Source organism: Leucoraja erinacea, chromosome 31 (genome assembly GCF_028641065.1).
Source record: "Leucoraja erinacea ecotype New England chromosome 31, Leri_hhj_1, whole genome shotgun sequence".
Classification (NCBI taxonomy): domain Eukaryota; kingdom Metazoa; phylum Chordata; class Chondrichthyes; order Rajiformes; family Rajidae; genus Leucoraja; species Leucoraja erinaceus.
Genome location: NC_073407.1, coordinates 15,824,015 through 15,840,299, shown reverse-complemented (window position 1 = coordinate 15,840,299; position 16,285 = coordinate 15,824,015). Strand labels below are relative to the sequence as shown.

Sequence of the window (16,285 nt, the reverse complement as noted above, 5' to 3'; positions counted from 1 at the left end):
TACACAGTCATTTCTGCAAGGAGCTGATGGACCAGCACTGGAACAATCTACTAGTTCCAGCTTAATTTACAAAAGACTCTTATCTGCAATCTTGTGTTTTCTGCTTGTTAACCAATTATTTATCCAAATTGTACCCTCAATATCATGAAGTGTGAAGAGAACTTATGTATGAGTTACGGTTGAATGCCTTTTAGAAATCCTCACGGACTGCAGTCACCAGTCACCAATCTATCAATTCTGCAAATTGCATCCTCAAAGAAAATCTCAAGTAACGTTTGTTACATGCAATGCCTTTGACATGTAATCATGGTGTTCACCTATTAATCACATCATACTATTCTAATTGCTTTGTTGTCACTTCCTTCCGTGTACAAATGATCTTTATTGGAGGTTGCCAGTACCAACTGCCGGGATAATCGCTGGTTCCTGTGCTGTTGGGATTAAGGTGGGAAGAAAGAGCCGTCTGTCCATTCCCACCCCAGATGCTGTCTGACCTGCTGATTTCTTCCAGCACTTGGTGTTTTGCTCAAGATCCCAACATCTGCAGTTTCTCCATCTGCATCTCCATTTAGCCAAAAGACCTCTGTTTTGAAAGGGTCACACGCTAAATGTATTCACCACTAAGCTTTCTGCATGGTTGTTGGATGAGTACGCAGTTTAAACCTTTTATTTGCAGCTACATTATTGTATCGGTATTTGATTAGTAAAACATTTCCCTTTAGTCTTATCATCACAACTACAAAAACATCCATCTCCTTTTCCTTGGACATGTCACAGTGCAATCTGCATGATCTTCAGGTTTGGAAAGGCAATTGAAAAGTTTAGCACAATTTGTCCTTCAACTGATTATTCTAATAAAGTGCTGACATTAAGAAGTTTCAAGCCACAAGCCAATAACTTCTAACAGTGTGTAAGCACACAGTTTACATAATTTCCAACAACATAAACAGCGATAAATGCTTACTTGTATTATGTTTACACAATGTGTGGAGGGAACCAGAGCTTTGGATTAACCTCAGAGACACTGCGGGTGGATTTGGCTGACACAATTATAAGAATTATAGTCATACAGTACAGAAACAGGCCCTTCAGCCCAACCCGTCCATGCTGACCAATATGCCTTGTGAGCTAGAACCATTAGCCCATGTTAGATGCATATCCCTTCAACCTTTCCCATTCATGCTCTGGCAGCAGCCTCTACCTACAACCTGTTTGTTATTTCTGTCTTTTTTATTATTTTTAGTTAGTCCAAAGTTTTGTGTTGGGGGAAACTTTAACTTTTTTATGTAGGGGAAGGGGGCAGGGTAAGGGGGAAACCATTTCTCAGCCTCTTCCTGGCGGGGACGCGACTATTTCTCCGAGTCGCGTCCTCGCCCCCCCCACCTCGCGGCCTACCAGCTGCCTTTCCTGCCGGGGACCGGGAACCGGACCAGGGCTGCGCAGCGCTGGAGTCACCGCGGAGCGGGCGATGCCTACCTGGGTCGCCGTTTGGAGCTCCGGAGCGTTGGGCCGTTGCTCCAACATCGAGGAGCTCTAGTGCGGAGAGCTTCCAGCGCGGGCGGCGCTGAACAACATCGTGGAGTCCTGGGGCGCCTTGCAGAGGGTCTACAGCAGCAGTCTCCACCCGGCGCGGCCTGCGGACTTTGGTAGCCGCAGACTCCGGTAGGAGGGGGCCGACTCTGTGTCCACGTCGCTGAGGACGTCCTGCAGCCCCGACGTCGGACTTTTAACACCCCGGCGTGCGGTCCTGAACATCGGGCCGCCCGTAGCTGCAACTGCGGATGGCTTGGGGAGGCCCTGACCACGGGGAATAGTGGAGGAAGAGACTGACTTTGGTGCCTTCCCACACAGTGGGGAACTTTGATTCTGCTGTGTGGGGATGTTTTATGTCAAACCCTATAGTGTGTTGTGTCCTGTTGATTTTTATTGTATGGCTGTATGGAAATTCATTTCACCGTGCCATCAGGCACACGTGACAATTAAATCTATCTTGAATCTTGAATGTACCTGTCCTAATGTCTTTTAAACATTGTCATTGTACAGCATTCTCTGGCAGCAGTGGTGGCCAAAGTTCGATGAACTAAATGTACTTAATACATTATTAGATCAAGAATTTAGATTTAGATTCCCAAATGTGTCAACAATCCTGAAATTAACTTGTACATATGTTTAAGATGGTAAGTTGGAATAACAAACAAATCCCTACTGTTTTAACAAAGTATCAAAACATCCTTCCTATAATAGGTCAACCAGAACTGCACACAATAATGTGGCCTAAGGTTTTAACTAGTACAACCTGACTTCCAGAATCTTGTACTCAAAGTCCCGACTGATGACGCCAAACATACCAAATGTCTTTGTTACCGCTCTATCTACTAGTGTTGCCATTTTCAGGGACCTATGGACTTGCACACCCAATATCCCTCTGAACATCAATGCTTCTAAACATTCTACCATTTACTGTAGACTTTCCCCTTACATTTAACCTCTCAAAATACAACTCCTCGTGGTTGCCTGGATAAATCTCCAAATACCCAGGTGAGACTTTCCGCAAGGCCCAAGCCAAGTCTTCAAAAATGTTCCCGTCTGCTCATTCTCCATGACACGTTCTCAGAGCCTCAAGGAAGTCAAAGCTCTCTCAATAGACAATAGACGATAGGTGCAGGAGTAGGCCATTCGGCCATTCGAGCCAGCACTTAGCATCTGTCCTGCCCTAGTCTCGAGATTTCCCCGCATCAAGTGGCTGTTGCCTACCTTCAGCTGGGCAGGGAAGGATAACTCTCTCCTTGGCCAGTCGTTCCTGTTCGGCATCGAACGGGGCATCATCTTCAGCAAAAAACGGTGGCTCTGATTAAAAAAAAATTGAGAATTGTATCCATCCTTCATGGAAAAACAAGTCATCTTACAGATTAGTTCATGCTCTTATCTGGACCAAGTCCTGTGGTGGTCTGAATGTACACTTACCCAACACCATCAGTGTCATCTCACTCACATCCTGGCCAACATTATTGGTTGCAACACAACGATATACGCCGGTATCAGAGAGCTCGACGTCCTCAATGCTGACGGAACCATCGGGCCCATCAAGGGCATCCCTGGCACCCTGCAGCAGGGCTTCATCACCCCGGTACCACCTGATTTCCGGCATTGGGTCACCATGTGCCAGACACGGAAGGTCAACAAACTGCCCCACTATTGCTTTCAGAAGATGATGTGAAGGTTGGATCTTGGGAGGAACTAGAAAAAGGGAGATGAATGAGAATAAATAAAATAACAATTCAGCCCATGGACTCGGCCAGTTTAATCATCTTATAAAACAAAATTCTCTGGTTCCCATCCCCCCCAATTAAATTCCCCAAATTGAAGTCAACACCAGAACATCGATCTACTGTGCCCTATATTTCACACGCTTGTCTTGGTGGTGGAGCATCCTTGCAAACACAGTTCAGGGGGTTTCAGGACCGAAAATGACAAGGTTAACCTCAATGTTGTCTGTTGACCCCACAGAGCTGCAAGGGAGAAATATCTCAGGCTGGAAACATGTCCATCCAGTTGTAGTTGTAGAACCATACGTCAGGAAAACAGGCCATTCAGCCCATCTCCTCCATGCTGATCAAGATGCCCCACCTAAGCTACTCCCATTCACCCACGTTTGGCCCATATCCTTCTAAATCTTTCCTATCCATGCCAGGTGAACCAGCAGCCATAATGCAGCAGGAAAGAATGTATAAAGGAACAACGACAAAAGCCTGTAATAATTATGTGTAGGAAGGAACTGCAGGTGCTGGTTTAATCCAAAGATAGACACAAAAAGCTGGAGTCACTCAGCGGGACAGGCAGCATCTCTGACTTCAGGCAGAAGAAGGATCTCGACCCGAAACGTTACCCATTCCTTCTCGCCACAGATGCTGCCTGTCCCGCTGAGTTACTCCAGAATTTGTGACTACCTGTATTAATTACTTTCTATCTGAATAGATCAATGAGCTGTGGCCTTTTAAGAGTCTTACACCCATTCGTTGGAGGTCCTGCAGTTCAAGTACTCTCATCTAACTTTTCACGCTCCAGATCTATTCAAATCAAGTTGGAATCTAGAACTGGTTAATTAAAGGAGAATTGGGAAACAGATTCAATCTATCCTTTCAAAAATGAATTAGGTGCCGACCAATATGAATGGAAACTTTTGTCGGGCTATTGAATCAGAGGCAGAAAACAGAACCAAGACAAATACTTAGATCAGGCTGATTAATGTCTTTGGGTGGGATGATCTTCTGTGCATTAGCAATACAGCCCTTGCCACAAACAGCACAACACTCCCTCTCAGCTGTTACTACAGCTGAGCAAGTTCCTTGTGAGACCACCTCCTACAATGTGTCAAACTGCCAAAATCTACCATGAAATGCCTCAAGTCAAGCATGAGATATATTTTGGACCAGGTATGAGCGTGCAATACAAGATGCGATGGTCAGCATGGAGATGATAGGCCATGGACCTTGCTTCCATACGGTGGGACTCAGTCACTCATAGTAAGTCACCCCCAAACACAACCATACACCCTGAGGAAGGTAAGAACATGGAGGGAGACGAAGAGGCTGAGGGTAATAACTCTCACCATGTATAATGAGCTGCAAAGTCAACGAGGCATTTCCTACTCTGTTGATGGCAGAGCACCTGTATAGCCCGCTGTCAGATACCCTGGAATCCAAGATCCTGAGTGACCCCGATGGCAAGAACGTGTACCTGAAAGGACACAACATGGGCGATTCAGGAAACAAAGAACTTTGCGCATTGAATTAAAAACAAATTCTTACAGAAAGACCCCAGGCGGGAGATTGGAAGTTCCCAATGAGACCATAAAATGTCTTTGCCGAGTTGGATTAAACAAAATCCCAATGGATTTTATACCAACACTAAAAGCAAGAAGGTAACCAGGGGGAAGTTAGGACCACCCAAGGATATTTCCACCCTGGGAAAAAGATTCTGACTGTCTACCATAACTACGTATGCCTCTCATAATATTATATGGTTCTATCAGGTCTCTCCTCAGTCTCCGATGCTCCCAAGAAAACTATTTACATTTGTCCAACCTCTTCTTGTAGCGAATACAATTCTGGAAATCAGCAGAACAGTGTTTCCATGTCAAACTGTGAAAACTCAAGTGTCCTATAATTCATCTGGAACATTAATTATTTTGTTAAATACTTTGCAATACTGAGAATAGAAAATCAAACTCTAAAGCCAATTGGCACCGTGAAAAAAAAGCAAAATTAAAATGTCATTTTTTATGGTTAGATTACAGACAGATGAGATCAGAGCAGAAAGTCTCGTTCATAATGATCTAAGCACCCTGAAGGTGAACAATAGGCATTTTTGCATCGGCTTATTGCAGAGAGGAAAATCAAAGCAGCCTAATAAGATGTTTACCCCCACTCCGAGAGTATCTCAGCTTGAAAGTGCTTGACCTCTCACGGCTTCAGTCAGATTCTTGCATGGCCCAAGTTATATCCCACCACAAATACATCTCCAATGTACCAGATGAAAACAGAGATGTACAAGACTCCAAAGGCATGGAGGTTTGTAGATTGTAGGAAGGAACTGCAGATGCTGGTTTACACCAAATATAGACACAAAATGCGGGACAAGCAGCATCTTTGGAGAGAAGGAATGGGTGACGTTTCGAGTCGAGACCTATCTGAAGAAACCCAGAGATGCTGCCTGTCCACTGAGTTACTCCAGCATTTTATGTCTACCTTCGATTTAAACCAACATCTGCAGTTCTTTCCTACACGCATTGTCACTTTTAATCCTTTATAAAATATCTGTTTTAATGTGTTCATCAAAGCAGGTATAGATAGATATGTAGACACAAGCGTTTGCAGATGCTAGTTTATAAATATGTATGCTTGTGATAGTATGCCTAGAGAGAGAACAAAGATGTCCAACATAATTTCCAACAAGTGTAATACACTTTACAAAACATCACCAAAACTCTCAATAAAGTCATACAGAGCAAAGTACCACACTTGAAACTGAACAATGCCTAAAAAATGCACCTTGATAAGTCCACAAATCACTATATGAATTATAGAACTAGTCGTTAATCAGAAAAAAATTCAGCCCACAGAAGCTTTGTATTATCATTATTCCCAAGAGCCACATAAAACAAGATGCAAGCTTAAGCTGTGCATCCGTTCCAAGTTAGTCTTTCCCTTCCCAAACATCTGTTCTTCTTTAAATACGCCAAGAGCTTTTTCCACTGTTGCAGAGTATTTTTCAGGATGCAAAGCAGGCTTGACCATCTACTGCAGACAACACCGATCATTACCACATCAACACCGCCTGCACATGAAACCTCTCTCCACTTTAAAAAAAAAACCACAGACTGATATTTTCAAAACTGAAGCCAAATACTGCTTTGTGCTCGTCATTTTGCTTTGCAAGTGAATGTTCTGTCGAAGATATTTTAAAATGGCAGATTTGCTTTTGTCGTGACCGCTCCATCTTCATTTCACCCCTGTGCTTTGCTTGGTGTGCAGCCACTGTCCCAAGAACGAGAGTGCTAACAGTTCAAGTTCTCAGCTCTCCTTTGTCCGAGCTGAGAGTCTGGGCACTGGGAACATGTCCCTGGTCTCCCTGTCGCTGCTGGGAACCTAACAGTGAATCACATCACAGCTCAGTGTGGAAAGGCTGCCAGTGAGAGCCGATCATGGTTGGCAAAGTCACCAATGACTGTGGAGTTATAAGGCTCAGATGGTCAGAGGGATATGGGCCAAAGCGCAGGCAAGCAGGGCAAGAACATAGAACAGTACCGTCCAACAACCAGCCCTGAAGCCCACAATGTCTGTGCTGAAGATGATGCCAAGACCAACTAGCTCGGTTGGGAAACCTGGTCGGAACGGTGACATTAGCCATTGCCGGGGACTGACAGAACCTGCTCCTTATGTCAACAGCCCAGGATTGATGGTCACAGAAATGCCACAGAGTCTCACGGTACGAAAAGTGGCCCTTCGACCACTACCGTCTGAGAGAAAGAGTTGCTCCTGAGTTCCATTTTAAACCTTTTCCCTCTCACTTTAAGCCTATGCCCTCTAGCTTTAGTATCTTCTACCCTGTTGTGAGCCATCATGTTATCCATGGTCCTTGTGATCTTGTACACCCCAATATAGTCAGCAGTCTGAAGAAGGGTCCCGACCTGAAACATCACCCATGCTTTTTCTCCAGATATGCTGCCTGACCCGCTGAGTTACTCCACTACTTTGAAGGGTGTATAGCGCCTGGGATGCAGATCAAGGAGTGGTTCAACTTCTAAAACTGTGATACAAAATCACAGCACACTGTGAATGCATACTGTGACCTGAAGGCATTTCTGGTCCCCATGCAACCATCTCTGAAGAAGTGGCACACCATGGCACTCAAAAGGCCGTGTGTCGGGAGCAACTGCAGATGTTCTTGGGAGACATTTAAATTAACTGCTTGCTGGTCGGTTGCAAGATGATGGCTCAGTCTTTTTCCCAGGGTAGAGGATTGAAAAACTAGAGGGCATAGGCTTAAGGTGTGAGGGAAAAGATTTAATAGGAACCCGAGGGGCAACTTTTTTCCACACAGAGGTTGGTGAGTATAGTTGGTATGTTACAAAACCTACCTGAATCGTGTCTGAGAATCTGCCCCACCCCGTGTGCGCGATTTTGGCGCTGTTTAGAGGGGGCGGGTTTAAAACGCGATTTTTACTAGGCTGTTACAATCGAAAATGTTCAGCCTAGTAAATCATTAACGAAAAATTGCTGAAAGACCCCGTCGCAAAAGGTATTATTAGTTTTTATGGCCTTGTATAATAGTTATAGTAGTTTAAAAATCACTCTCTAAACCCGCGACCTCTCGCAGCCCCAGGGTTTTATAAAGCAAACAATTAAAGGTATGTACCTTATTTTTACATTAAAAGGGGCTTCTTAAGAACCCTGTATATAAAGTTTTCTATAGCGAGTAGCTAATTTTGGGCTCTTTATATCCCGCAGTATTTTTCTGGGCATTTGAGGGCACAAATCCACTGCAATGTGAACGTTCTAAACCAGCGCGTTCACAGGATCCCACTAGAAAGCCGATTTAAAATGGACTTTAATTTACAGCAATTGAACACTAAATTCCTTCCATTTGGCCTATAAATTAATGTAAATGAGATTTTAAAATCATGTTTTATTGTGAATTATTTATGAATATTATTTGGACACTTGGGCTATTTAAAAACGTTAATCATTTATTAAGAAATGGATAGATGTTTAGATCTAGTAATTGAAGTTTGAAATTTGCTACACTTGGGTAACTAACTAATTATATGCTTTAATTTCAGGTCATCCAAGTTAGATTATTTTATGTTTGTTTCAGAATGGTTCAATCTACGATAACTGAAAATTTCATTCAGTTCTCTTAATTTTTAAGAAGGTTATGGGCTTTTGACTGTCCATGATCACAGCTTTTTTTGTTATGTCCATAGAAAATCAATAGGGAACAAGATGCTAATTTCCGAGTATGAAAATGGCCATAACTTTTTAAATGCTTGAGATATGAAAGTGAATTAGGTGTCAAATTAAACTTATTTTTATGCTTTATCTGATGGGATAAATTACAGACTTGATTTTTTAAATCCCAAAATTTTGTAACATTGCTAAGTATAGGGAATGAATTGCCAGAGGAATTAATTAAGGCAGGTACGGTAACAACGTCTAAAAGACATTTGGACAAATACATGGGGTAGGAAAGGTTTAGAGGGATATCAGCCAAACACAGGCAAATGAGACTAGCTTAGATGGGGTATCTTAGTCTGCAAGGATGAGTTGGGCTGAAGAGCCTATTTCTGTGCACCATGATTCTATGAGAGAGAAGAGAGAAAGGGAGAAACACAAGAGAGAGATGAGTGTGTGAGAGTTAGTGTGTGAGAGTGAGAGTGTGAGAGTGAGTGTGTGAGAGTCACTGTGTGAGAGTGAGTGTGAATAAGCAAGAGAATAAGAAAGGTTTGTGGGGTGAGGTTGGTGCTGTGGATGTGTCGCATACATTCTTTCAGTAAATGGAAATCATGCTCTTCGAGTTAGATGCTTTCCACACATTTGAAATCCTAATTCCACACCACAAATCTCTCCCGTTCCAGCATCTGCTTCCTCGATCCGTACGTGAAGTACACCGTCTTATATTTCATGGTTCTCCCAAACACATCCATTAAAAATAGAATAGCTTTTCAATGGAGAACATTGAAACACAATCAGTCAGCAATCAGATGCATGTTACAAATACCCTGTGGACTGAGTTATGACTACTGCACATCAGTACGAATGGAAGGAAGGGGGTTAGAAATATCCTACACCCTCGAGACATCCCAAAACTCCGGGGCACGAGGGTTGGGTACCTTGTTGTTTAGTTTAACATGTCCCATCTACACTAGTCTCACCTGGCTGTGATTGGCCCATATCCCTCTATACAATCCTATCCATGTACCTGTGTAAATGTTTCTTAAACATTGCGATAGTTCTTGAACGTACTCAAGATTCCAGCGCCTGTAATTGCTTGTGTCTCTCTGTTAAACAGGCTTGATGGAGGAGGACGGCCAAAATCTTTTGTGCCTTCCACCACAGTGATGAATGCTGTGGTGGATGTATATGTTACATGTTGTGTCCTGTTTATGCATTTTATTATTTTGTTAACCCATCTTTATGCTTTGTATGGAACTGATTTTTAAATGTTGTAAAGCACTTTGGGGTCAATGAAAATTGACTATAAATGTGCTATATAAATAAATTTATTATTATTATTATTATTATTATTGATGAGCACAGCAAGTGGCTGAAATTACTCATTTTACACATACAGGTGCACAACCTTTTATCCGGTGTTCCGGAAACCGAAAAACTCCGAAAACCGGCCATTTTTTCCAGGATGTGGTCTACACACCAAAGCTCGCGTTTGGCGCCAAACTTGACCCGTAACGACCCACGGTCAACCCAGGTCTGTACTACTATAGCGGCTGCCTCCTCCCCGGAGACCGGGAGACGCTTAAACATCTGTAAATCATTGCTTAAATGTTAGTCAGTTAGTTTGGAGGGCTTTTATGTGAAGGGGGAGAGAAGGGGTAAACTTTAATTCTTAGTCCCCTACCTGGTCGGAGAGGCGGGGAGCGGTCAATGCCTTACCGGATCGCCGTGCAGTAAGCTCCGCAGCGCTGTGGCCGGTGGGGCCGCGGGCGGCGCCGGTTGTAGCTCTGACCCCGGCAACTCTACCCCTGGCTGCGAGGCGCTCCAAATCCAGCGCCGCCCGCGGCCGGACGCCACAGCTCCGAGAATGTTGGGAGTCGGCGGCGTCGCAGCGCTGGGACACCAGCGGGGAGCGGGCAATGCCTTACCGGGTCGCCGTGCGGCAAGCTCCGGAGCGCTGTGGCCGCCGACTCCCCAAGGTTCGCGGAGCGTCGCTGGATTTGGAGCCGCGCAGCCAGGGGTAGAGTTGCCGGGGTCGGAGCTACAACCGGCGCCGCCCGCGGCCGGACGGAGCCCCCCCAGCTTCGCGAGGTTGGGAGTCGCCGACCAGGTAGGGAATTAAAGTTTCCCCCTTCACCCCTACTCCACCACCACATAAAATCCCTCCAAACTAACTGACTAACATTTATGCAATGATTCTCCCGGTCTCCGGGGAGGAGGCAGCTGCTCCAGACTTTTCAAGCCGCCCGCGCTACCTACCTAATCTACGCTAAAAATCTCCCATTCGGAAATCCGAAAATGTCCGAAATCCGACAAATGTCTGGTCCCAAGGCTTTCGGATAAAAGGTTGTGCACCTGTAGTTTGAATGGAACTGTCTCTACTCACTGCATTTTCTGGAGGAATTACCCTGCTTCTACTGGGAAAAGTTGATCAGCATGAACAAGTTGGGCCGAAGGGCCTGTTTCTGGGTAGTATGTCTCGGTGACTAAAAGCGCCTGTCCCACTTGGGCGTCATTTACGTGTCATGACGTGCAGAAGGCGTGCATTATGCGCCTAGACGGTAGCGCGCGGCGCCACAGGATTCTCACCTGCGTGACGTGCAAATGACGTCCAAATTGGGACAGGCCCTTAAGTTGTTTTTACATTATGGGGAGACAAGGAAGTGTAGATACTGGAATCCTGAGCAAAAAGGTAAGGCGCTAGAAGAACTCAGCGGGTCAGGCAGCATCTGTGAGGGGAATGGACAGGCAATGGTTCAGGTCGGGACCCGTCTCTAGAGTCATGACCTGACACATCATCTGTCCATTCCCTTCACAGAGGCCGCCCGATCTACTGAGTTCCTTCAGCACTTTGCGGGTTTTTTTTTAAACTTTTTCTGTTCTTTTATCTCTGTGTAACATGTAGATTTGTTTCACAGTTGAGATGTCCCACTCCACCTCCAATCCATCGACAGCTGTAGCACAGTCAGTAAATATATTCTAAGAATGACGTGGACACAGTTGATTCACCATATTGTGTTAGGAAGTGCAGTAACTCTTCTCCAACATCTGACTTCATGCCAGCTGAGATCACAGGTGCAACTCCACTTGTGGCTTCAATCTCCTTGAGACACCTCTCAATGTTCACGGCTGGTGCATGGAGGCTACACTGGAATGACCATTGAAGTGTCATTGAAACAGGCATATAGGCGCAAACAAGGGAACCTCAGAAACAGCAAATAAATGATCACCAGTCAAACTTATTCAGTTGGTCAGTGTAGGCACGTTGGGCTGAAGGGCCTGTTTCCACGCTGTATGACTCATAGAGAGTAAAATACAAAGTGCTGGAGGAACTCAGCGGGTCGGACGGCATGTATGGAATGAATGGATTGGCGACATTTTGGATTGGGACCCTTCTTCAGACTGGTTGTAGGGGGTTGGGGAAGGGGGGGGGGGGGAAGACTGATTCTCTGGAGACTTCTACAACAATACAATTACATTGCTGAACTCGGAGTCCCGCCGATAGATTTCTCTGGTCCCTCCGTCCCCATTGTTTAATTATTCTGTATTTCTTGATTATTCTGTATCTTCTCTCTTTCTATTTTTTTTTTCTTTATGTACAACTACTACGGACTGACGCAAAACTGCATTTCTTTGTACTCATACTTGTATTTGTGCGATGACATTAAAGTTGAATTGAATTGAATTGAATTGAATTGAATTGAATTAATAAGGATAGCAGCCCAATGTCTCAAAGGTTAGCACAACCCCACAATATGCAGGTTCCTGCCACAGGAAGCATCCACTGCAGTGGCAGTACGCTGGCTGGAGCCTGAGATGCACCTTGTTGCGACATGCGGCAGCATGCATCGATATCTGCGCAGACGCATTACCTGGCCGATGAGACTGGCAGCAGTCGAGAGTCTTTCTTCCACCTGACGATGGGAGGAGGAGAGGCCTGAACCTCGCATGGTAACGTTACCTCTGTCCCAGCAGTGCCACTGATTTCAATCAGCCCACCCAAGTCCTCTGGATTCATCTCACCAATCTTTGGTTTTGCTGCAGAATACAATTCAAGACTTACGATTAATAGTAAAGTCACATTATTATTTTGCCTGCGTCTTTGGTTGCACAAGGGACCTCAAATTCAGAATTGCATTATAATGGTTATCTATATTAATATTATTAATTTAATGTATTATTGGTTCATATTAGCATAATTATATTGGATGGATATGAAGAGAATGGAGGCATAGGGAACTAATGCAGGACAGAAGATATTAGTTTAAGTTGGCATCATGAATGGCATGGATAATGTTGGCCGAATGGCCTTGCCTGTGTCAGGTTCTAAGGGTCTCGACCCAAAATGTCACCCACTCCTTCTCTCAAGAGATGCTGCCTGTCCCACTGAGTTACTCCAGCTTTTGTGTCTATCTTTGGTTTAAACCAGCACCTGCAGTTCCTTTCCTACACACTCTAGATGTGGTAGGATGGTTCAGCTGCCTGATAGAAATATAGAAACATAGAAAATAGGTGCAGGAGTAGGCCATTCGGCCCTTCAAGCCTGCACCGCCATTCAATATAATCATGGCTGATCATTCAACTCAGTATCCTGAACCTGCCTTCTCTCCATACCCCCTGATCCCTTTAGCCACAAGGGCCACATCTAACTCCCTCTTAAATATAGCCAATGAACTGGCCTCAACTACCTTCTGTGGCAGAGAATTCCACAGGAGCTGGAAGATAGTAGCTGGGACTCTTTGCATTGACACAAGTGGACAGCATGGATCTGGGGTGTGACTTTAGCTGTTAGTTTTTTATCAGTGCTCCTCAATGGGATTAATGTCTGCAACTTGTCTGCCTCAGTGTCCCGTGGTTTGGCGAGGTGCGAGTGCAATTGATCGCACTGGATGTGGACAGGTCTACATTTATTAAAACAACAGGGCGAAGCTTCTTACTATGGACAAACAGCTGGAGTTCCCGGCTGGCAAACCCCACCACGTTGGAAGCCGTGCAGACGTAGACTCCTGCATCTTCTGATGATGGGGCAGCAATCACGAGGCTCCCATTTGCGTCCGTGTTATACTGCGACTCGCCTGGGTGCAGGCGCACTCCGTCCTGGGGGGGGGGGGTGCATTCAGAAACAATACATTCACAAGCTTTCAAATACTGACAGGGAAGAAACACTTCTGATAGTGGTTGCTGTATTCCCAGTGACTGTCCCACCATCCCACTCCTCCAGCCCTTCTCATCTCATGCATCAATTCCAAGCAAGGAGAAAGAAGCTGACTGGCTCCACAACTCCGTTCAATGTCCCAATAACTTGAACCAAGTCGCCACGTTGGAAAGGGTCCAGAGAGGTTCTCCAGGGTATGAGGATGTCACTTGGCCTTGCGGGCTCGAGTTACAGGCTGGGACGTTTTTCTTTGCAGCGTATAAAGCTGAAGGGGGTCCTTATTAAGGTGTACAAGTCCACGAGGGGCACGGATAAAGTGAAGGCACACAGGCTTTTTACCGGGGAAGAGGTTTCTAACGCTGGAGGGCAGAGGTTTAAGGAGAGAGGGGAAAGATTTAAGAGGGACTTCAGGGGCAACTTTTTCACTATCCGTATCTGGAAATAAGTTGCCAGAGGAAGTGAGAGAAACCGAAACAACGATGACATTTAAAAAGCATTTGGGCAAATGTATGGATAGGAAGGGTTTAGGTGGCTGTGGGGCTCATGCAGGCAAATGGGACTAGCCCAGTGTGCCATCTTGGCACCATGGACAAGGTGGGCCGAAGGGCCTATTTCAGTCTTGTACATTTCCAAGACCACTTACGTTTATTCCACTGTTAGCATTCCTGATGAAGGTAGGCTGCACTCTACTTCTCAAGTTTTGTTTAGTTATCAGGTTTTCTACAGGTCAGATGATATCAATGTAGTTCGTATAGTTAGATATGATCAGAAATATTGCACATTCCCCTGCACATTCAGCACTTCAGTTTCTAACCCGATAACTAACCTCCCCCCCCCCCCCCCCCCCCCCCCCAATACGCAAGACTAAGTCATCTACCCTCACCAAAATTACCACTCAGTTCCAATTATCCTGAATAAAGTGACAGGTACATGGATAGGAAAGGTTTTGAGTGATACGAGTCAAATGTGGGCAAATGCAACTATCTTAGATCTTGTTTAGCAGGGAGAGTTGGGCCTAAGGGTCCAACTCTGGATCCATTATTCTATCTCACCCACACACCGGGGGTAATTTACGAAGGCCAATTAACCTCCCAACCACTCATCTTTGGGATGCGGGAGGAAACCGGAGCACCTGGTTAAAACTCGCGTGGTCACAGGGTGAACGTGCAAACTCCACACAGGGAGAACCCAAAGTCAGGAATGAACCCGGGTCTCAAGCATTTCCTTGTCCTTGAACATGTCCTTGCGAAGATGGCTTCCACCTTCACCAAAGCGAGCAACACACTTTCAGGCTTAGTATTTCATCTGATGTCATTACAACGTGTCAACCAGTGTAACTTTAATGACCTATTTCCCAGAAACAAGGCCTCGTGGTTCAGTCATACCTTGGACCAGACGACGGTTGGCTTTGGAGCCCCAGTGGATTCACAATGCAGAGTTACAGGCACCTCCTCTTCTGTTGTAAGGATAACGTGACCAGCATTAATTGACGGATGTACTGTAAAACAAGGGTATCCTCAAATATCACGCACAGTATCATGTCAGAAATATTCTCTATTTTGGCCCCTGCATTGACAATGATGGGCCAAATTAACTCTTTGTATGTTTCTATGCCATTATTCTATGCCATCTTTGTACTGTATGTTTCTTGGCCATTATTCCTCTAAATGGCATGCACAGCCTAAAGTTGTAGGACACCTTGTTCTATTTGTTCTTATTTGATTGTGCACGCCAGGTGGATTGCATTCGTCGAAACAGAGCGGACCACGTGAAGGTTGCAATCTCCCACTCCTAAACCCTTCCAATCCAAATATCTGTCCAAATGTATTTTAAAAGTGTAAGTGTAGCTACTGGCTAAGAAAACTGTTCAGCACAGACTGTTGTTCATTCGCACCCAAAGCCGCGTGTGTCCACGTACGCTGTGACACAGGGAGCGGGTATGGACAGATGCCTCACTGGAGCTGGAGCTGGAGAGAAACCGAACCAAAATAATCCTGCTTCGCTCCCAACACGACTCACCATGTACATTCACGGTGATGGTTTTATTAACAGATCCCATCAAATTTGTGATGGTGCAGACGTATCTCCCTGCATCTCCTCGCTCTGCCCTCTCGATGTGGAAGCTGCCGTCACTCCGGATCGACAGGCGCCTGTCCAAGCTCAACTGCAGCAAGGGAGGAGGGGTAGGGGGGGGAATACAACACAATCTCTGGAGTAAACTAGGCCCGAGCTTGTTCAGTGTAGGCATGCACCAGTACGGTGTCCTGGCACCTCAAAAAGATTAAAAAATAATTTTTTAAATGTTTAATATCAGATAAAGATTACTAAAGGTTAAAAAATAAATTTTATCAATTAAATTTGACGGTTGGGCCGTTTAACAGCTTAGGCAATTAATAGGGTGACAATCCATCATAGTCACCAACAGCAAGGAACAATATGCATCCCGGCACCTTTTTGTCTACAAAATAAAAGCACTGCACAGCGGAATCACATCTCTCAGGCACGCTCAGTAATGTAGGACCCAGTTTCTTGTTTTGTTTCCAGGTCTCCCTTGCCTTCTGCTTTTGTTCCCTCTTAAACTGCTCACTCTTCTGACGCAGAGAAACGTAGAAACGTAGTTGGCCATTTGTCCCTTAAAGTTTACCCCGCCATTCAAGAGCTGATCATCTATCTCAAT

General features: G+C 45.1%; 1 protein-coding gene across 1 annotated transcript in view; it reads right to left on the bottom strand.

Annotated features, from left to right (window-relative positions):
- Positions 1-16,285, bottom strand: part of LOC129711986 (hemicentin-1-like) — a 238,407-nt gene that overhangs the window by 151,683 nt on the left and 70,439 nt on the right. Inside the window, exons 19-25 of the mRNA XM_055660084.1 lie at positions 15,628-15,772; positions 14,994-15,106; positions 13,391-13,550; positions 12,326-12,491; positions 4,610-4,737; positions 2,965-3,237; positions 2,755-2,847 (exon numbers count right to left, since the gene is read on the bottom strand). Coding sequence (XP_055516059.1) covers positions 2,755-2,847; positions 2,965-3,237; positions 4,610-4,737; positions 12,326-12,491; positions 13,391-13,550; positions 14,994-15,106; positions 15,628-15,772 — 1,078 coding nt within the window. The remainder of the gene's footprint in view (positions 1-2,754; positions 2,848-2,964; positions 3,238-4,609; positions 4,738-12,325; positions 12,492-13,390; positions 13,551-14,993; positions 15,107-15,627; positions 15,773-16,285) is intronic.